General features: G+C 44.4%; 1 protein-coding gene across 8 annotated transcripts in view; it reads right to left on the bottom strand.

Annotated features, from left to right (window-relative positions):
* ACBD6 (acyl-CoA binding domain containing 6) overlaps window positions 1-21,345 on the bottom strand; it is a 175,430-nt gene that overhangs the window by 131,986 nt on the left and 22,099 nt on the right. For all 8 annotated transcript variants that reach the window (XR_008306400.1, XM_053247111.1, XM_053247113.1 and 5 more), the window contains exons 2-3: window positions 12,071-12,135; window positions 11,057-11,153 (exon numbers count right to left, since the gene is read on the bottom strand). Coding sequence is in view for 7 of the 8 variants with exons in the window: in XM_053247111.1 (XP_053103086.1) it covers window positions 11,057-11,153; window positions 12,071-12,135 (162 nt within the window). In the remaining variant the exon portion in view is untranslated. The remainder of the gene's footprint in view (window positions 1-11,056; window positions 11,154-12,070; window positions 12,136-21,345) is intronic.

Here is a 21,345-nt window from a genome sequence, read left to right as displayed (position 1 = left end):
AAGCTAGGCTACAACGTCTGGGGCTCTTTACCTTAGAAAAAAGGAGACTAAGGGGAGACATGATTGGGTTCTATAAAACTGAATAGAGTGGAGAGGGTGGATGAGAGAAAATTTTCTCCCTCTCTCACAACACTAGAAACAGGGGTCACCCCATGAAACAGAAGGTTGGGAAATTTAGGACTGACAAGAGAAAGTACTTTTTCACACAGCACATTATTAATCTATGGAATTCTTTGCCATGGGATGTGGTGATGGCCACCAGCTTGGACGGCTTTAAAAGGGGCTTAGACAGATTCATGGCGGACAGGTCTAACAATGGCTACTAGTCTGGTGGCTGTGGGCCACCTCCAGCCTCAGAGGCATGATGCCTCTCAATACGAGTTGCAGGAGAGAGGCCGTGCCCTCAACTGCTGCCTGTGGGCTTCCCAGAGGCAAGTGGTGGACCACTGTGCGAAACAGGATGCTGGACTAGATAGGCCTTAGGCCTGATCCAGCAGGGCTGTTCTTATGTTCTTATGTGTTATGGGAATAAGGAGCAGCCCATTTACCCTATGTTTATCACTAAGTCTGGTAATTTTTCAAGTGTCCATGGTCTGGCTCAGAGATCCAAAGAAAATTTGGCAAGGCCTGCCACATTAGACACCACAGCAGCTTTCCCCCATGGGAAAAACTAGGGCACAAATGCTATCGGTTGCATGTCTTAAGAGGCATTAAAAACTTAATTTTTGATTAAAGTCATACTTGAAATTCCCTCTGCTGAGCAAAGAGGCACTTTTCAAAATGGTGGTTCTCAGATAGAGCAACTGGCCCTATCCAACACCAGCACAGCAGCCCTACAGTGGCTGTTGCTAGTATTTTGTTTATGTTTCATTTTTAGATTGTGAGCTCTTTGGGGTCAGGGAACCATCTTATTAATTTATTATTTATTTTTCTATTTTATTTATTTATTTATTTATCTAACATATTTCTATACTGTCTCTGGGCAGTTTACAACAAAACAACAACAGAAAAATTAAAAAATTAGTTAAAACAAAAACAAAATGTTTAAAACATTACAACGATTTAAAAATTTTAAATCAATATTTTGGAATAGCATTAAAACCATTAAAACAATATTAATTAAAAGCCTGGTTGAACAGATGTGTCTTTAAAAACTTTTTAAAAGCTGTCAGAGATGGGGAGGCTCTTATTACAATAGGGAGTGCATTCCAAAATCTCGGGACTGCAGCGGAGAAGGCCCATCCCTGAGTAGCTGCCAGATGAGCTGGTGGCAAATGCTGACGGACCTCTCCTGATGATCTCAATGGGTGGTGGGGTTCATGACGAAGAAGATATTCTCTTAAATACCCAGGGCCCAAGGTGTTTAGGGCATTAAAGGTTTTAACCAACACGTTGTATTTTGCCCGAAAACATATCAGCAGCCAGTGTAGCTCCTTCAGTACAGGAGTAATATGGTCTTTCCGAGATGACCCTGAGACTAACCTGGCTACCGCATTCTGTACCAACTGTAGTTTCCGGACTACATACAAGGGAAGCCCCACATAGAATGCATTGCAGTAATCCAGCCTGGAGGTTACCAGCAGATATATCACTGTTTTGAGGCCGTTCATCTCAAGAAACGGACACAGCTGGTGTATCAGCCGAAGCTGATAGAAGGCACTTCTGGCCACTGCCTCAACCTGGGACACCTGGGAGAGGCTTGGATCCAGAAGCACCCCTAGACTGCATACCTGCTCCTTCTGGGGAAGTGTGACCCCATCCAGAACAGGCAGATCAGAATTGGCTCTTGAGTTTTGAACCAACACAATGAGTACCTCCGTCTTATCTGGATTCATTCTCAGTTTGTTATCTCTCATCCAGCCCATCACCGACTCCAGCAGGCATTTAGGGAGTTTATGCCCTCTCCTGATGATGGTGACATTGAGAAATAGATTTGGGTGTCATCAGCGTACTGATAGCACCCTGCACCAAATCTCCTGATGATCTCTCCCAGTGGTTTCATGTAGATGTTAAACAACACTCCAGAAGGATTCTATGGTTGATAGCATCGAAAGCCACCAAGGGGCCCAAAAGGACGAACAGAGTCACACTTTCTCTGTCAATTCCCAATTGGAGATTATCCATCAGGCTGACTAAGGCAGTCTCCACTTCATAGCCCACCCAAAAGCCAGTTTGAAACGGGTCAAGATAATCAGTTTCCTCCAAGACTGTCTGAAGCTGGGAGGCCATAGTTCTATGTAAACTACTTTGAGCGCTTTTGTTGAAAAGCAGTATATAAATAGTAGTAGAAATTCTAGCCTGAATTTACAGAAACCTCTACATTGTGCAAGGACAACTATTTCACCCAAAGCTTGTTTTGTTTTAAAGAAAGCAAAAACAACCTTTTTACCTAACTTACATGGGGGAGGGGGGGTTGGGTTTCTGGCAATAGTTTTAGGAAGAGCTGCTTTTCTTTGCAAATGATATATCATTAACTGAATAATTCTTGTTCTAGCATAAGAGAAACAAGGTAGGATATAAAAGGAGCCATAGATTAAATTAGCCCATGACCCAACACATTTTCTCTTTGTTCTCCTCTCAACCTCTAGTAATCCTGACCAAACCTCTCTATTTCTTCTGAGAATGATGCCTCACTGGACAGATTAACAAGGTGGCATCTGCGTGCACGACCAAACAAAAAAGACGTGGGAGCTGGTTTTGCCTGCAAATCACAGCTCAGTTAACAGATGATATTTGATATTTTTCCAGTGATTACATACTCCATCTAACAATTGTTAATTTTTCAGTTCAGAAAACTTGCATTTAACTTGGGTTCCCTCATTTGATATTAAAACATGAGACATGAGATAGGTGTAACTCTTATATCCTAAAAACATTAATATGCATTTCAAAACTCAGTAGGATCATTTTGAAGAAAAAGCTAACTTTTTCTTAGCTGGGGGCGGGGGGGAGAGATCCAGACGGATTATCACCAACAAATTCCATCTTGTTTTAATTAGCATATACTTACAGGGTTAAATTATGCATGTTATATTGTTTTTAGTTTATTTTTTAAATATAGGGCCAAGCTGAAACTGTTCCTTTTAAAGAGAAAAAACATCTACCAGCTCCATTATGTCAACAGAGTTTATGCTACTATATCACATTTAAGGCCTTCCAAAACAGCAGCAAAGTGGCTATTAAGATACCTCGGATCTAGGGATTTGGTTGGGAGGCATCGTGAGCCACTAACTAAATTAACTCAATCCATTCTATTTGCTACCTGAACATTTCTTGCTATCATGTTGCTATAAATACAGCTCAATTTACAAAGGTTATCAACAGGGAAAGCCACACTTATAGGTAAGAAACTGCTTTTCTTTAGTATCATTCTCTTCAAAATGAAGTTCAAGTGAATTATGAAAATATCTGTCAAATTTTAAGCATTTCAACAGCAACACAGTTAATCTTAGAAATCGCCATTTGGCCACTTGATGAAGCACTGCCCTCTAGAGACGGTTCTAGAAAAAAGCAAGAAAATTCTTCCCCAATAGGCAATTTATCTTCTAGCTCTATCTTGTGCCTGAAGCAGGTGAGTTCCACTGCCACTTCACTTACTTTCAAGTCTGTCTTGTTTCTAAGGGCAAACGAGCTACTGTCTATGTCCCCCATCACCGTCACCACCACTAGCTGCAAACTCAATGCCATTGTTTGCATGAAACCAGAAGCATTCATTCATTCATTCATATACACATACACACACACACACACACACACACACACACACACACACACACAGCACTGTATTTGAAAAGGTGGAAGGGGACGGAGTGGAAGAGGAAATGTGGAAGTGCATGGTTGGCTAGAGAGTCACCCCCAAGAAACCACTCAAGTCAACCCCTCTCCACACTTCTACAGTGTTTCCTCTTCCTTTTCAAATACAGCGCACCCAGTAGGAGAATGGAGCGGCAGGCAAGTGAGGTGCCAGTGGTAAGCAGGGGCAACGCCAGCACTTCACCTCAGCCACCCAAAGGGTCTCTGGCCAGCCCCAAGTACATTTTCTCTCTCTCTCTCTCTAAGGTGCAGGATCAGATTTCCAAGGTCCAGAACAACTGTGATATGTGAGAAATACATTATGAAAAAAGGCAAAACAAGATCATTCAAGTGTAAGATTTAGAGGACTGGAGCATAAACATAACCTAGGCTGCAGCATAAACCACCTAGAGCCATCTGGGTGAGGAGGTATAAAAATCTAATAAACAAACCTTGCTGGGATTAGAGGGAAGCTTAATCTAATCCAGGATTCCGTTTCCAACAGTAGTCAGTCAGATGCCTCTGGAAACGCAGAAGCAGGGTATGTCAAGACAGAGGTTACTGAGCTATGATGGAGGGCTGTGTTTTGTCACAAGAGAGAGCATCTTCTTCTGCATGATCCCCACCACACATTAAGGTCATCTGAGGAGATCAGTCTTCAGTTACCACCAGCACTTCTGGTGGTGACTCAGAGGCGGGCCTTCTCTGTCGTTGCTCCTGGGCTGTGGAATGCACTCCCGGCAGAAATCCATAATTTGAATTCATTATAGGTTTTCAGGAGAGCCCTTAAAACCTATCTGTATGGCCTGGCCTTCCAGGGTTTTTAAACTGTTGTGGTTTGGCCTGGTCCTCCAGGCTTTTTAAACCATTTTAAATGTTTTAATTGTTAATTAGTTTTATGTTGTTTTTATAGTTCTTATAGTGTGCACTGCTTGTGAACCTTATTAGTCCACTGCGTGTGGACTGATTAGCTGCTGGGAACAGGATACTTGACTAGATGGACCTTTGGTCTGATGAATTAAATCAATTATTATTTACGTTCTTATCAGAAAGATGAGCAAGAGCAATCAGGTGGCTTCTCCTACCTCAACTTTTTATTTGTCCAAAGTCCCATTCAACATACTGGATTAGTAGTAGATTTAAACACAGGAGTAGGAAATTATAAACAATCCATTTACTAGTGCCCACACAAATTTTTGAAGCTAATAATTGTGATGAAAGAACTGCAGTATGCTGACAAATGAGCCTTTGCTCACTATTAGAATTAGAGCTCCTTCTTGTGGCTCCAAGGTGGTACATGCAACATGATCAGAAAGAAGATGTCAAGGGAAATAAAGTCTGATCTACCATTTTTCCAGCAATTCCCACCCAACTTTGACAGCATTGTGACATAAGCCTTAGGATATGAAATACAGCTTAAGTTTCAATGACTTCATATTAGAATACATTGTGTTATAACTAGGCATTAACACACTGCATGTTAAGACTGTTCAATAAGCATATCTTGAAACAATACAGTTTCAATTCCACAACCAGGTCAGAAGCCAGTCTGAAATGGATCTAGATAACTGATATCATTCTAGACCACCCGGGTCAGCACCACATAATCAAGTAGTGTTGCCCCAAAAGGGATGTTAGAAACAGATCACCAGTTATCCAGATTAGGGTGATTCAGATAGGTTTTTTAAAAGAAAATACATAATAAGATTCTTAACTCTGCTCCCTCCAAAATTCTTACAAAAGTGTGTAAGGTATGTCAGTATTATGCTCATATTGCAAATGGCAGAAGAGCTGAGAGAATAGTAGCTTGCCTAAAAAAATCTAACTTCCCACCTCCTCTGTCTTTTGAGATTGAAGAAGGCATTTTACACACACACTCACACTTTGGGGCCTATCTTTACAGTAGTAAGGTCTTAGCAATTTGCTTTTTAAAAATATACATATGACTGAAGTTCTTTGCACTTGCACAAAATACACAATCACCAACTTCAATTCTCTTCCCTATTCTTACAGACCCTAAACTATAATGCGTTCTACGAAAAACTATTTTTGCATTTATTCAACTTTCGATATCAGCATTATATAAGAAAATAAAACAGGCAGCTATACAAACCAGAATGGAAGTACAATGAGTATAAAGGGGGGGAAACATTGGCATTTGGAGTTTTCATCTTTCTCTTAACACTGCTTACACCAAAATGAAACAACCGAGTCCCAATAAAAATAATTCTAAAATCAGACATAATTTGTCCCTTGCAAAGAACAATTTCTTCTTATTCTGGAGGAATGATGAAGAAAAACATTTTGCTAATATTGTTAACTAAATCTGTGGTTACTTCCTCTAACTAGTTCCTCAGAAACCAATTAATACTGCACTCCCTATAGTTACCCAACTTAACAGTATTAGAACTCTTCAGCTAGTCTTCAAACTCAGTGGTAGTTAGGCAAACCTGAAAACACAGCAGCAACCATTTCTTTGGCCCCAAAGAGATAGCAAAAATAAGAGGCCTGTTGAGTCCCTAATAAGCCACTGTACAGGGCTGGTAGGCTGCACTCAGCTTGGTAAGTCACAAGTTGTGTAGGCTTATTTTAGGCCCATGGAAAAAAACAGAACTGAGGTAGGTACTGTAATATTTAATTTAACACATTACTTAGCTTCCTTTCTAAAGATCAAAGTGGCATGGGTGTGTGACACACACACACACAGAGATTTAGAACAGCAAGCAAAACTGAAAGCAGTGGGGGGAACAATGTAGCCAGTCACACAAAGAATTAGAGAGAGGAGGTGTGCTTTACATACACACCCCTAAAAAGTCAACAAGGGCAGCTGAACACCTCATCCCGCAGCCTTGGAAAGGAGTTACATGTCTAAGCACTTCTCACTTCACAAAGATGGTACCCAAAGCAGAGCTTAGGTAGACAACAGGAGCTAGCATGGGGTATAGTGCAAAGAGAGGCAGTCTCTCAGGTATGTGGGGACAAAGCTATGGACGATTTGAAAGGCGAGAAGAACAGAGTCCAGAAGCACACCAACCGCCAGCGCAGTTGAAAAATAATAGGCTGCATATATGCATGCCTCCCCACATCTTGCATTAGCTGAAGGTTCCAAGCGGTTTTCAAGAGCAGCCTCACATAAACCACAATACGTTATTAAAGCCTGAGGGTTACAAAAACATGGCTCAGCATAGCAAGATTACTTATATCCAAGAAGGGACTGCCTAATAATGTAATGGTGGGGGAGCAAAAGCACTCAACGCAGCTGCAACCTGCTTATCAAAACGTATAGAAGTTTTATATATAGAAGCCCAGCAGAGAGGGAAGGGAGAGTCCATCTATCTCCTACCCAGCGCTGCCTGGAGTGAGAGACCAGGTGGGTGCTGGAGTTATTTCTGCTGTTACCTGCCTGCTTTTGCTTCCCCTGTGGGGCTGCAGCCTCAGGTTAACATCTGTGGGAAGCGTGGGCAGCACTGGGACCAGCTCCTGCGTGACTCGGCTGTTCCTCAGGTCACCTGCTCAGTTTTGGGCTTTATAGGAAGGCTCCTTGTGGCAGTGGGACGGCCACCGAAGGGGCAACACCAAAGGGGAAGCCACTTTGGGGGAGAACGAGGGTAAGGGCTAGAGGGCTTCTGTTTAATTAGTTTTAAGCTGGTTTAGACTTGGGTTGAAATTGCTGTAAAATGTTTGGGTTCATCTGAAGATGGGGGGACAGGGGATGACTTCATTGACTATGGGGCAGCCATCCCGGTGGTGGTGGGGAATAGAAGAAGTAATGTTGGCAGGTCAGCGGGGCATTCCAGGGGAAGGGTAGTCAGAAATTTAATAGCTGTCTCCCCTTCCTGCTGTCCTGCCAGCTCTTTGACCTCGGGGAGCACTGCCAACAACCCACATAGCTTTTCCCTGCTCCTCTGTAATGCCAGGTTGGTCCAAAATAAATCTGAACTCATCCATTATTTGATCATGGATGAAGGGGCTGACCTAGTATGTATTACTGAGACTTGGTTGGGAGAGGCTAGTGGTCCAGTTTGGTCCCAGCTTCTCCCTCCAGGATATTCTGTAGAGGAGCAGGTGAGGGGACATGGGCGGGGAGGCTGTGGTCTATAAGGATAATATCTCCCTTACCAAGGAGCCTGTCAGGGTATCGGACCATACTGAATGTGTGTACTTGAGTCTGGGACCAGGGATAGATTGGGACTTCTGTTGGTGTACCGATCGCCCCGCTGCCCAGCAGAATCCCTTACTGAGCTCACGGACTTGGTTGCGGAACTCGCATTGGAGTCTCCCAGACTCTTGGTACTGGGGGACTTCAATGTTCATTTTGGGACCAATCTGTCCGGGGCAGCTCAGGAGTTCATAGCGGCCATGACAACTATGGGCCTATCCCAAGTGGTCTCTGGACGGACGTATATTGCAGGTCACATGCTTGATTTGGTATTTTACTCTGATCAGGGTGGTGTTCCATGGGTGGGGACTCCTGTGATTTCCCCATTATCATGGATGGACCACCATCTGGTTAAGGTTGGACTTACAACCACATCCAACCTCCGCAGGGGCGAGGGGCCCATTAGAATGATCCGCCCGAAGAGGTTATTGGATCCATCAAGAAGCCTTGGAGGGATTCAGTGTTGGCTTTGCTGGTGATCTTGTTGATGCCCTGGTTGAGAATTGGAACAACTTGCTCACCAGGGCAGTAGACACGATTGCTCCCAAGCGTCCCCTCCGACCCGCTTCAAAACTGGCCCCTTGGTATACAGAAGATATACGGGGGCTGAAACGGCAAGGTAGGCAACTGGAGCCCAAGTGGAGGAAGACTCGACTTGAATCTGACAGATTGCGACATAGAGCACATCTAAAGATCTATGCTCAGGCAATACGTGCAGTAAAGAGGTGGTTCTTTTCTGCCCGTATTGCCTCTGCGAATTCACGTCCAGCGGAGTTGTTCAGGGTTGTGAGGGAATTAGTATCTCCCCCCACCCCCCCAAACCAGAATTTGGAGTCATCAGTTACCCGCTGTGATGTGTTTAAAGAGTTTTTCGCAGATAAAATCTCTCGGATTCGGGCCAACCTAGATGGAGACTACACAATTAATTTGATGTCTGAGCTGGAGATGCCAAACAACTCCTCTTATGTGATTTGACTGGATCGGTTTCAGTTTGTGACTCCTGAGGATGTGGACAAGCTGCTTGGATCCGTGAGGCCTACCACTTGTTCTCTTGACCCTTGTCCAACATGGCTTGTTCTATCTAGCAGGAAGGTTGTTGTAAACAGCCTGGTGGATATCATAAATGATTCTCTGAGGGAAGGCAGGATGCCTCGTTGTCTTAAGGAGGCAATCATTAGACCTCTTCTAAAGAAGCCTGCATTAGATCCCTCAGAGTTGAGCAATTATAGGCCTGTTTCCAACCTCCCATGGCTGGGCAGGGTAATTGAGAGGGTGGTGGCCTCTCAGCTCCAGGCGGTCTTGGAGGAAACTGATTATCTAGACCCATTTCGAACTGGTTTTCAGGTGGGCTATGGGGTGGAGACTGCCTTGGTTGGCTTGATGGATGGTCTCCAATTGGAAATTGACAGAGGAAGTGTGACTCTGTTTGTCCATTTGGATCTCTTGGTGGTTTTCAATACTATTGACCATAGTATCCTTCTGGAACGTCTGAGGGTGTTGGGGGTGGGAGGCACTGTTTTACAGTAGTTCCGCTCCTACCTTTCGGATAGATTCCAGATGGTGTTGATTGGAGACTGTTGCTCTTCAAAATCTGATCTTAAGTATGGTGTCTCTCAAGGCTCCGTACTTTCTCCAATGCTTTTTAACATCTACATGAAACCGCTGGGAGAGATCATCAGGGGATTTGGAGCTGGGTGTTACCAGTATGCTGATGACACCCAGATCTACTTCTCCATGTCAGCTTCTTCAGGAGCTGGCATATCCTCTCTAAATGCCTGCCTGGAAGCAGTAATGGGCTGGATGAGGGAGAATAAACTGAAGCTGAATCCAGATAAGACAGAGGTACTTACTGTGTGGGGTCAGAACTCTAGAGAAAATTTTGATCTGCCTGTTCTAGATGGGGTCACACTTCCCCAAAAGGAACAGGTTCGCAGTCTGGGAGTACTTCTGGATTCACGCCTCTCCCTGGTTTCTCAGGTTGAGGCAGTGGCCAGGGCTACTTTCTATCACCTCCAGCTGATACGCCAGCTGCGCCCGTTTCTCGAGATCAATGACCTCAAAACTGTGGTACATCTGCTGGTAACCTCCAGACTTGACTTTTGTAATGCGCTCTACGTGGGGCTGCCTTTGTACGTAGTCCGGAAACTTCAGTTGGTTCAGAACACGGCAGCCAGGTTGGTCTCTGGATCATCTCAGAGAGACCATGTTACTCCTTTACTGATGGAGTTACACTGGCTGCCAATAGGTTTCCAGACAAAATACAAAATGCTAGTTATAACTTACAAAGCCCTAAATGGCTTAGGTCCTGGGTACCTAAGAGAGCGTCTTCTTCATTATGAGCCCCACAGCCCATTGAGGTCATCTGAGGAGGTCCGTCTCCCATTACCGCCAACTCGTTTGGTGGCAACACAGAGACGGGCCTTCTCGGTCGCTGCCCTGAGATTGTGGAATGCGCTCCCTGCTGGGATGCGATCCTCCCCATCTCTGGCAATTTTTAAAAGACACCTATTTTCACCCAAGCTTTCTCAGCTTCCTAAATTGTGGGGTTTTTAATTTCTGGTTTATTTTTAAATTCAAAACCCAATTTTGGGGTTTTTAATCACTGTAATTGTTTAATTATTGTTTTAAAATGTTTTTAAATTGTTAATTGTTATATTGTTTTTAAATTTGTTTTAGCTCTTTACTGTTTTAGTGGTGTGTTTTAATTGTAAACCATCCTGAGCCATTTTGGAAGGGCGGTATACAAATCAAATAAAATCAAATCAATCAATAATAAAACGTATTGCCACAGCAAAGGTATACCTGTTCTGATATGGAGGTAGTAACCCCATCAATCTCAGGTAAACCAGCCCCTTAAAGATTTGTATAGAATCCATAAGCACCACTTCATCTTGTCCAGATTCAATAATCTATACAGGCAAAGATTACATGCAACAAAAGCATGTTCTTTTGATAATCAGATGGATTATTTTACTATTAAAATAGAACCAGATGGCCTTGAGCTCCAATATTAAAACCTATAATGATCCAAAAGCAATGCATCGCCTTGTATGGGTTTATTCATGTATACAATAAGAAAATTTGAAAATAATTCATTCAACCTACCTGTGGATTCCAAGTGGGATCCAGTTTCTTCACAGTAGCAATATACTCTTGCATTGCCTGCTCAGGAGGTTTATCACCCAATGCTTTCCAAGCTTCCCTGGGACACAGATGGGAAGGAAGAGCCACCATTACTCAGCAGAAGTAAACATAATCTAACTCCAAGTTTAATATACCGTGTCAGACTCATATTCTTGCATGTTTTGTATAATGAATCATGGCACAGCAAGGAAATGACTTGCCAAGTGAGCAAGTGGTTGCTGGTTCGAATCCCCACTGGTATGTTTCCCAGAATATGGGAAACACCCATATTGGGCAGCAGCAATATAGGAAGGTGCTGAAAGGCATCATCTCACACTGTGCAGGAGAAGGCAATGGTAAACCCTTCCTGTATTCTACCAAAGAAAACCACATGGCTCTGTGGCCAACCAGGAGTCGACACCGACTCGATGGCTCAACCTTAGTTTAGTTAGGCTTAAGGGGAAGCACAGAATAGGATATTCAAAACTGATTTCTAACAATAAGGAGCATGAGTCAGAAGAATGGAACATCACAATTATTTTGAATTCATTCCCATCAGCAGCTCCCCCTCAGTTCAAACTTTATCTGACAAAGTTGGAAGTTGTTACCTTCACAAAAGGAATTCATGTCAACGTGAAAATACAGGACAATACTTGACCATAGTAAAATACTAGGGTGCCAACTGACAAGCATATTGGCCCAACACAATGCCATCTTAAAACAGTTTTTGAACATTTGAGGTGTGTTAAGGAACCAATTCCATACTGGAGCACTTGCATGATCACTGCATTCCATCCACCATGATAACAAATAAAACAAAATGTAGGCCAGGAACCCAAAATATGATTGTGTTATTGATCCCAAGACTTCTACAATTAATAAGACTAAAAATATTGAATGAACAGTATTTTAGTATCTTCTAAAGAAAAGAACTAAGTGATCTGGTGGTGGGGCAACTCAACAGGTAGCTAGAAAATGCCTGGTATTTCCACTTACCACTTCTGCTTTCCTTCAAAGTCAAAAAATCCAGGTTTGGGAGTATTGCAGCTACCACATTTTACCTAAAGAAAGAAATAGGATAGGAAACTATGTTAGAACAACAGTGCAATAAACAATAAAAGTGCAGGGTACAGAAAGAAACATTGGTCTTACCTGTGAAGGGTTCTTTTTCGCAGTGAACGGAGGTAATCCTAGCATAATGGGTTGTGTGCCCAGCATGCCTCAAAAACAGACAGGATAAATTTCAAAGCAGTAGATGGCTTATATCAGGTAGATAGCTAGGTGGAGCCCCAAACCCCAGATCCGGGATTATTGCGCAGAAGAGAGAAGAGAGAGAGCTAAACATAGTTAGTAATAACACTGATAAGTGAGAGGAAAGTGGATAAGAGAGATCTTCGGTGGTGGTTTGTTTGGTGTGTCTTCCTTTTCCCTACTTCTGGGACTGGTCCTCTCCTCAAACTGACAACCAGAGATCACCCAAGAAAAACAACATCCACGGATGGGCTGGATTACCTCCGTCCACCGCAAAAAAGAACCATTCACAGGCAAGACCAATGTTTCTTTTTCTACAGTGGACGGAGGTAATCCTAGCATAATGGGACATACCTAAGCAGAGATACGGGGGGTGGGGGAGAAGGTAGATTTGATATACCGCCTGAGCTGTATAGAAAGATGCAGTCTTGAAGGGTATGATGAAGTGGGCGATAGAGGACTAGGTCATTGCTTGGCATATGACTCAACAAGGGGACCTGAGCAGAGACTTCTCCAACTGGCACACTCTTCTGGAATAGTGTGCAGTAATGTCCCTAGGAAAGGGAGACAAAGAAATACATTGAATAGAGAGATGGCAGCAGTAATCCACTTGGACAAAGTGGTCAGGAGACCTTGTTCCCAAAGGAAGAGGGATGAAGGATACAAATAAGGATTAAGAGCATCGGTCAGGCTTATTTAAAATTTTGAGTGCCTGGCAGACACCCAGGGAATACTAGGCTACTTCTTCAGGATGGAGAAGGGCATAAGGAGGAGGAGACTATGTCCTGGGACCTGTGGAAGGTGGCATTGGCCTGAGGGATCAAGGCTGGATCGAGCTGGAGTATGACAACGTTCTGCTGAAAAATGCCAGATCTTTTCTGACTGACAGGGCACCAAGCTCTCTGTGGGCAGAGGTGGCTGCAACCATGAAGAGGACCTAGAGAAGGAGACCAATAGGAGCTGAAGGAAAACAGAGCAGAGGGATTCAAACGGAGCCTGAGTTAGAGCATTCAAAGACCTTGTTGTGAGGCTGCAGGCATGGGGCCCTCTGTCACCTAGCAGGGTGTGTATGATTGTCGATTATTCTGGAGAACAAGGAAGAATGTAAAAACCTGGGGTCTCCAAGCAAACCATGTGAGAGCCCTGGAGCAAACGTTAGCAGCCTAACAGCAGCTGTGATTTATTTGTACTTACTTCCAACAAATCTTTGAGATCAGTGATGTATACATTGCCAGAATACAGTCAGAAGATTGTTGTGATGTAAACTATTTGTGATGGCTTGAGACTTTTACTGTCCTTGCAAGAAAGGTTTCTGCTACGGAAAAAGTGGATAGGATCAACCTGCCTTGCCAACCTTGCTTTGTTCTTTCAGGTGTGTAGGAGAAAGCTCTTGAGAAAACCACCCCCTATTGTGATAAGGTTATTCAGGAAAGGGCAACTAATTCTAGATCGTTGCATATATGTGCACTGCTGTTTGTTTGCTTGTTTGAACTAGGTAAATACAGTCTGAAAATATGCTGAGAACTGCAAATGAAGAAAGGTAATTATATCAAGAAAATGTAGCCCTGATAAGAGAGCCAACTAGGTTAAATTTATTGCATTTTGAGGATTAACAGTATCTGAAGGATGCTATATGACTTTGTGTGACTAACCATGTTAGTAGCCTGCTGATAAGAGAAGCTGACTACAGTTTCTAAAATACTGTAATCTGGTAGACTCCTTGCCTGTAACCAGGAAGGAAGTGAATCCTTTGAGATGCAAAGAGTGGGCAACCAGTTTCCAGATAAGCAGCTAGCGGAACTCCTTTTATTTACAAACCTTACAGCTGATTATATCTCTGCACTCTGTGAATGCTCAAGTTAACCTTGGACAACAATACTAGTCTGCTTGCTTCATTATCTTGTCAAACTCTGGATGAATGCCAGAGGGCTTTATTTATTTTTTTGCCCTTACTCCTATCCAGAGATGTTGGAAATGGACAATAACTATTACTTTGATGGGTCCTTATCAAAGATGGTCCAAGTTTGCAGGGGGCTGAACATGAAAACTTATGAACTCTAAAGCTAGCAATATCTGTCCTTTAGGGATATTCAGCCAAGGAGATTTCAGAAACTTCTTGTAGCTTCACCAGCTTCAGGTTGGTGAATATGTACAAATTCTCAGAGGTAGTGCACCATGACAGAGAGCAATATTTTGAACTCTTTGTTCAGCTCAGAGGACATGTTCAATCAATCAATCATCTTTATTATGTTCTAAGACCAGCATAACGGAGGACATGTTCAGAAGAGCAGAGTCCCAATCTGAAGCTGAGGAAGAAAGAGATGTGATGAGATGGAGACCTCTATTTTAGTTCAAGAATACTTGATACTTCCCTCCATCCTCTTTGAATGGGAGACATTTCCCCCCTTGTTACTGAATGAAGAAAGAACTTGGAGGCAGTGGGACAGTGAGATAAGGACTGAACTGTTTTTCACGATAGGTGACAAGTGCAAACCAGACCTACCCTAGACATATACATTCAGACCCATTAAGGAGGAGGAACCTCCTGATTGAAGGGAAACTGCAACCCTGGATTGGGGTAAAGCCAGTGTTACCTCTGAGATGCAAGGATTATTCTCATTGGATCCCAGAGTTGTCTATCTCTGGAAGAGCGGCAAGTTTCCCTCCTTTTTTGTGCTATAAAATGGGGCCAAGAACGCCACCATTTTGACCCCAGAACCGACACGAGCAATGTCACATACACCAGCTGTATGTGGTGTCCAGAAGGGAGGCGCTATAGAGATTAATGCCCTTGCTGCTAATACTGCTAGACTGAGATAAAACTTAGTGCTGGTCAGTTAGTTAATGGTTTGCTTCTTATTTAGAATTCCTGGGTGCTTTTCTTTACTTCCAGTTTCTCCTATTTCCCCGAAATCCTTATCCTATGTGCAATCCTCACTTCTTAACGTATTTCATATGGCTCGGCCTGGATTACAAGAACCTGGAGGGTTACTTGTACGGCTATTCCCGATGTGCCTTGTAAGGCCATGTGCCAATGTTGAATTGTTTTTGGCATAATATATTGTTGAAGCCATGTCTAGGCCTGGCCAGTAGCTTTAGATCAGTCTTAACTGGAGGCAGCCTACCTTGCAGGACCAGCATGCTCCTAGATTGTGATAGAGCAATCTCTCTACTGAGAAAGCGAGAGGACCCAGGAAGGCACAGAGTAACCGCTGCGGCTTGAGCTATGTCAGCAGCACTAATGGCTCGCTTGCCTTAGCTAAAAGGAGATCAAACACAGCAGCAGAGAACATGCGGACAGAATTAGGTACCTGTGGTGATGATTCCTCCTCAGAGGGCTCACCTTCTTCCTTATTAAAAGATGGAGAATGCCGTGAATCAGCTGTGTGAGAGTCTTCCAAATCAGCAGCCAAACCTGTAAGGTTGAGGCACCCCACATTGGGGTGTGTGTGTGTGTGTGTGTGTGTGTGTGTGTGTGTGTGTGTGTGTAGGTCGATGAATGGGTAGAAGGGGCAAATTAGGTTATCTTAAAGTCTATGCTTTTCAACTGAGCTGCAGTCCCATCCTGGAAAGGGGAAATCTTATAGCAAGCAACAATTGCATGCAGTTTCCCATTCAAGAGTAAACCAAAGCACACCCTGCTAAGCAAAGGGGGGCAATTCACACTTGCTACTGCAAGACCAGCTCTCTTCCCACATAAGGGGTGGGTGGGTTACGGAGGTGGCAGGCAATAAAGGCCGAGTGGGCCTCCTTTTGTCAAGTGGCCCTGCCATCGTGCAAAGCCTCAGTAGTAGGGGCTGACAGCACTCCCTTTCTTGGAGAGAACTGGGGAGAAAGGAGGTTTGGTGGGGGATTTACCTTCCCTGCAGATAAACTACATTAGTCAACAGTAGAAATGCTTGGGACAGGGGTCCCTTGGCCTAGGATCCACTGCGGGTGGCGGTACTCACGTTCCTTGGCATGGCTAGAGTGTTTGGCTTGGGTGGAATCCTGGGTGGCGGCAGGTCAGGTCAGGGTTTTTTTGGTAATGCCCCCTTGTACCTGGTTTGTTAGAGCCACGGGAGTGAGCTGCGTTGCTGGCTCGGATGCGGGGGGAAAGCGTGGGATGTGCCGATTCCCCCTCCCTCACGGCAAAGCCAGAATTCTTTGGTACAAGCATTGTCAAGGCTCCCATTGCCCTGAGGGCTGGCAATAGGCTGCGGGATGTGCTGCTGTCTATCCATTTGTAGGCAGCAGCACTCACTGAGCCGGGCCACAGGAGCCCTCCGCTTCTTGGAGTGCTCCCCAGTTTGCTTTTTTCTTGACCGGTACCTCAGCCTCAAAAGCCACCTAATGGCGCAGCAGGAAATGACTTGACTAGCAATCCAGAGGTTGCTGGTTCAAATCCCTGCCGATATGTTTCCCAGACAATGGGAAACACCTATATCGGGCAGCTGTGATATAGGAAGATGCTGAAAGGCATCATGTCATACTGCGCGGGAGGAGGCAATGTATTCCTCCTGTATTCTTCCAAGAAAACCACAGGGCTCTGTGGTCGCCAGGAGTTGACACCGACCCGACGGCACACTTTACTTTACTTACCTCAGCCTCAATAGTATGCTAATTCTTTCGCTGCTTTGTTATGCAGCTGCCTAGAGCATTCAGAGCTGCTCTTGAAGGAAATGTAGGACAGAGTTTGGTTTAGAGGGAGGTTGTTTAGGAAAACAAGCCTGCGTGCCCTTAGAATGAAGTACCTCCAAGAGGGATCCCCCAAAAAAATCTCCATTGTGGGATGAATCTATCCGGAATGGGGAAGGGAGACAAACAACTCAAAAATGAAAGTAAACTAAAGCGTCAATTAGCTAAATTAAAAAGTGATAAAAAGTGTTCTGAATTTAGGTAAAAGAACAATAAATGACTCCCTTCCCACTCTGGCACAATTAGGAGTGGGGGGAGAAAGATTATGGAACAAAAACTAGGCTAAGTATAAGAAATACAGAGCTCTCTCTAAACTCTGTTTCCTGAGGCAAGACAGGAATGGAACTGGTTTTTGGGGCACCACACCTAGCTAACTACCGGATATGAGTCACCTACTGCTTTGAAATTCATCCTGTCTGTTTTTGAGGCATAGCAGGTGCACAACCCATTATGCTAGGATTACTTCTGTCCACTGCGGGAGGAAATGAAGAAATATTTTGATATTTGCTGATATGATCTAGCTAACGAAATTTAACATATTTCTATACCGCCTCCATATAAAAAATCTCCAAGCAATTTACAATTTTAAACACAATACTAAGAGCATTGACATAATTAAGCCAATTTAAAATTTAGATTAAAAACTCCAAAAGCTTTTAAACTACAAAAGATTAAAATCCCAATTGAACAGGCATGCAGATCTTAATTAAAAACATCCAAAGGGGAAGATCTAATTTTGTTAGGGAGCACGTTCCAAAATTATTTGCCTTTGGTTTTAAATTTGTCATAAGAATTGTCTTCCTGAATAAGATCAAAACCCATTTCATCCATCATAATATCACCAGTCAGATGTCTCTGGAAGTTCATAGCTGGGCATGATAATGATGGATGTCCCCCACCCACACCAGCATTTAGTACTCTAAATACTGCTTCTAAACACCAAGGTTCAACTTACATTCATTAATAGCTTCACATGAAAAAGATTGCTGTTTTGGTTTATAGACCTTTTAGCTTGATTATCAAACAAAAGAGGAAAATGAAAGGACAAGTCTATAAAAAACAGGCTTGTAAAGGAGTATACCTGCAAAGTCTATAGATTTCATTCTGATGCATCAGACAATAATACAAAAGAAAAGAAAAAGAAAGTCGGACTTACCGTGAAGGATTCTTTTTCAGCTATAGGGCCAATGAAAATTTTGCCAGGCTAGTCACCCAGCATGCAGCCCCTCAAGCCCCAGTTCTGGGACTGTTGAGAAGATAAAGACTAGATAGACAAACAGGCATGAAAGAAAAAAGATAAAAGGTACCAACACCAGATTAAAGCCAAACTAGTTTCCCTGGGAGTCTGACTAAAACATCCACCCTAAACTGGCACACCCCTTACCATCCGTGGGTGGGTCAGATGACCTCCCTATAGCTGAAAAAGAATCCTTCATGGTACATCCAACCTTTCTTTTCCTAGCTATAGGGAGGTCATCTTCACAATGGGACATGCCCAAGCGGTAGAAAAAAGGAAGGAATGAAAGGGCTGGGAGTGGATGGCCTAGACCACCCGTTGTAGGATCGTGCAACCCACAGCCGCCTGGACCAAATGGAAAGATGGAATTTTGTAGTGCTTTATGAAAGGGGACATGGACATCCCGGTATATGCCCTACAGATTTCAGAAAGAGGGGCCTGAGCTGAGAATGCTGTGATGCAGACACATTACTTGTAGAATGCACCATGATCTCCCGGGAGGGAAGAGGTACAATGACTCATATGCCAAAGAAATAGAAACTTGGATCCACCTAGCTAGGGTAGTCTTGTAAACCTTGGCCTCTAAGGACGAGGGCTGGAAAGAAACAGAAAGGGAGTCAGATTTTCTAAAAGGCTTGGTACATTTAATGCAACATCTGATAGCCCTGCGAACGTCCAAGGTATGCCAAACCCTTTCCTTAGGATGAGCAAGAGATGAACAAAAAGAGGGGAGCGCCACCTCCTGAGCTCTGTGGAAAGGAGAATTGACTTTAGGGATGAAAGTAGGATCTAACTTTAAAATTGCAGAATTCCTTGTGGACAGACAGGGCAGCCAGCTCTGACACCCGCCTGGTCGAAGTAACGGCCACCAAAAGTTTAAAGGAAAGTAACTTCAGAGAAACTTTGTCTAATGGCTCAAAGGGGGAATGTGTAAGGGCATTCAAAACCTTATTAAGGTCCCAAGGTGGGAATCTATGAGCCGGAGATGGAGCCAGATTTTTTGCTCCTTTCAGGAAACGCTGAATTTGTGGATGTAAGCTAGAAGTTCCTGACATGGAAATGTCCAACTCTGAAGCAAGGGCTGATGTCTGACGTCTCAAGGTACTAGGCCGAAGCCCAACTCCAGGCTGGACTGAAGGAAGGCCAACACTTCTGGGACCCTAGCCAACGCAGGTCTGATAAGCTTCCTGCGACTCCAATAGGAGAAAGCAGCCCAAGCTGTCTGGTAAATGCATGTTGTTGACTGTCTCCGAGAAGCCAGGATAGTATTTTGGACTGTGTACGAGTAACCGCTATTAGCTAAACGTTTGCATTCTATCGCCAGACATGTAACTGGAGCCATGCTGGATCCAGGTGTAAGAGTGGGCCCTGAGACAAGAGATCCATGAGGAGAAGAAGTTGCCATGGAGGTTGAATGGAGAACATTAGTAGGTCTGAGAACAATGGCCGATGTAGTCATCAGGATGAGCTCTGCCTTTTCCAATATGAACTTCTGTATCACCCTGCAAATGACTGGAATCTGAGGAAAGGCATATAGTAGTCCCCACGGCCATGGAGACATCAGGGCGCCGATCGGCTCTGCTTGGGGACATAGATACCTGGTGTAATAACATGGTAGCAACTTGTTTAGAGATTATACAAACAGATCCAGAACAGGATTTGGAAGGCCAATGTCATTTCCATGAACACGTTCGGGTTTAGAGCCCATTCTGCCGGATCAATGGCTTGAAGGCTCAGCCAGTCTGCTTTAATGTTCGCTGAACCATTTAGGTGTTCTGCCTGAAGCAAAAGAAGATGACTCTCTGCCCAGATGAAGAAGAGATCGGATTCCCTCATCAGTGCACGCAACCTTGTGCCCCCGATTGACACGTAACTTGGTAGTAACATTGTCGGTGCAGATCAAGACGTGAGAGTTTTGTAACAGAACCTGGAACTGCAACAGAGAAAGTCTAACAGTCTTCAGTTCGAGCCAATTTATGTTGTGTCGCATGTCCTCTTCCTCCCATCTGCCCTATGCGTACTGCTCCTGACAGCGGGCTCAACTTGTCAGACTTGCATCTGTGGTCACCACCACCGTCAGGGATCTCAAGCGGGATGCCCTCCGCTATGGCCGAGAACAACCACCAATGGAAAGAGCAGCGGACCATGAGTGGCAAAGGGACTTGAACGTGTCTCTTGTCCATTATGTCTTCCTAGAAGGGAAGATTATGTCACTGAAGAACTCTTGAATGCCAACGTGCTCAAGAAACGACCTCTATATAAGCTATCATCGAGCCCAGAAACTGGGTCAGGAGCATCAGATCTGTCTTGTTAAAGAAGGGACGACATGAGGAGGTGCAGCTTCTGGGTGCGCTCCAAGGAGAGGGACACCAACACCTTCAGAGTGTTGAAGCGTTTGTGAGGGGCACAGATTAGTGATGTGCATGGAAACGCGGCCAAGCGGTTTAGAAGCCCCGGGGTTGGCACTTTAAGTGTGGGGGGAAGGGTGCACTTACCCCTCCTGCTGCTTCCCCCCCCGGTGCCGTATTTTTCTTAAAACTTTTGGGGTGGCAGTGTACCCCCCTGCCACCCAGTTGCCCTCATCGGCCGGAAGCGGCCAGAAGTACCAGACACGCACGGGCCCGTTGCATGCACACGGCAGATGGGCACATGTGTGCCTGGGACTTCTGGCCGATGAGGGCAATGGGGCAGCAGGGGGGTACACTGCCACCCCGAAGGTTTTTAGAAAAATACGGTGCCGGCGGGGGGGAAAGCGGCAGGAGAAGTGCACCCATCCCCCCGCCCTTAAAGTGCCAACCCTGGGGCCTCTGAACGTCGAACCGGCCCCGGCATTCAAACTGGTTCGGAGGCCTCTAAAATGGCCTCTGAACCAGTTTGTGCATATCCCTAGCACAGATGGCTCTTCTGAAAATTGATTATGAAGCCCTACTCTTGAATGATGTCCACTGTCTTCTGAACATCCTTGATGGCCTGTGATCTTGAATACAAGCGAAGGAGATCGTCTAAGTAGGAATGGGCATGAATGCCCTGGAGCCAAGTGTGTGCAATCAGAGCCACCATCAGTTTTGTGAACACTCTCAGTGCCGACGAGAGGCCGAAAGGAAGG

The sequence above is a fragment of the Hemicordylus capensis genome, chromosome 4 (genome assembly GCF_027244095.1).
Source record: "Hemicordylus capensis ecotype Gifberg chromosome 4, rHemCap1.1.pri, whole genome shotgun sequence".
NCBI classification, from domain to species: Eukaryota; Metazoa; Chordata; class Lepidosauria; order Squamata; family Cordylidae; genus Hemicordylus; species Hemicordylus capensis.
Note: the sequence above shows the minus strand (reverse complement) of the source record. Positions and strands in the feature narration are given on the sequence as shown.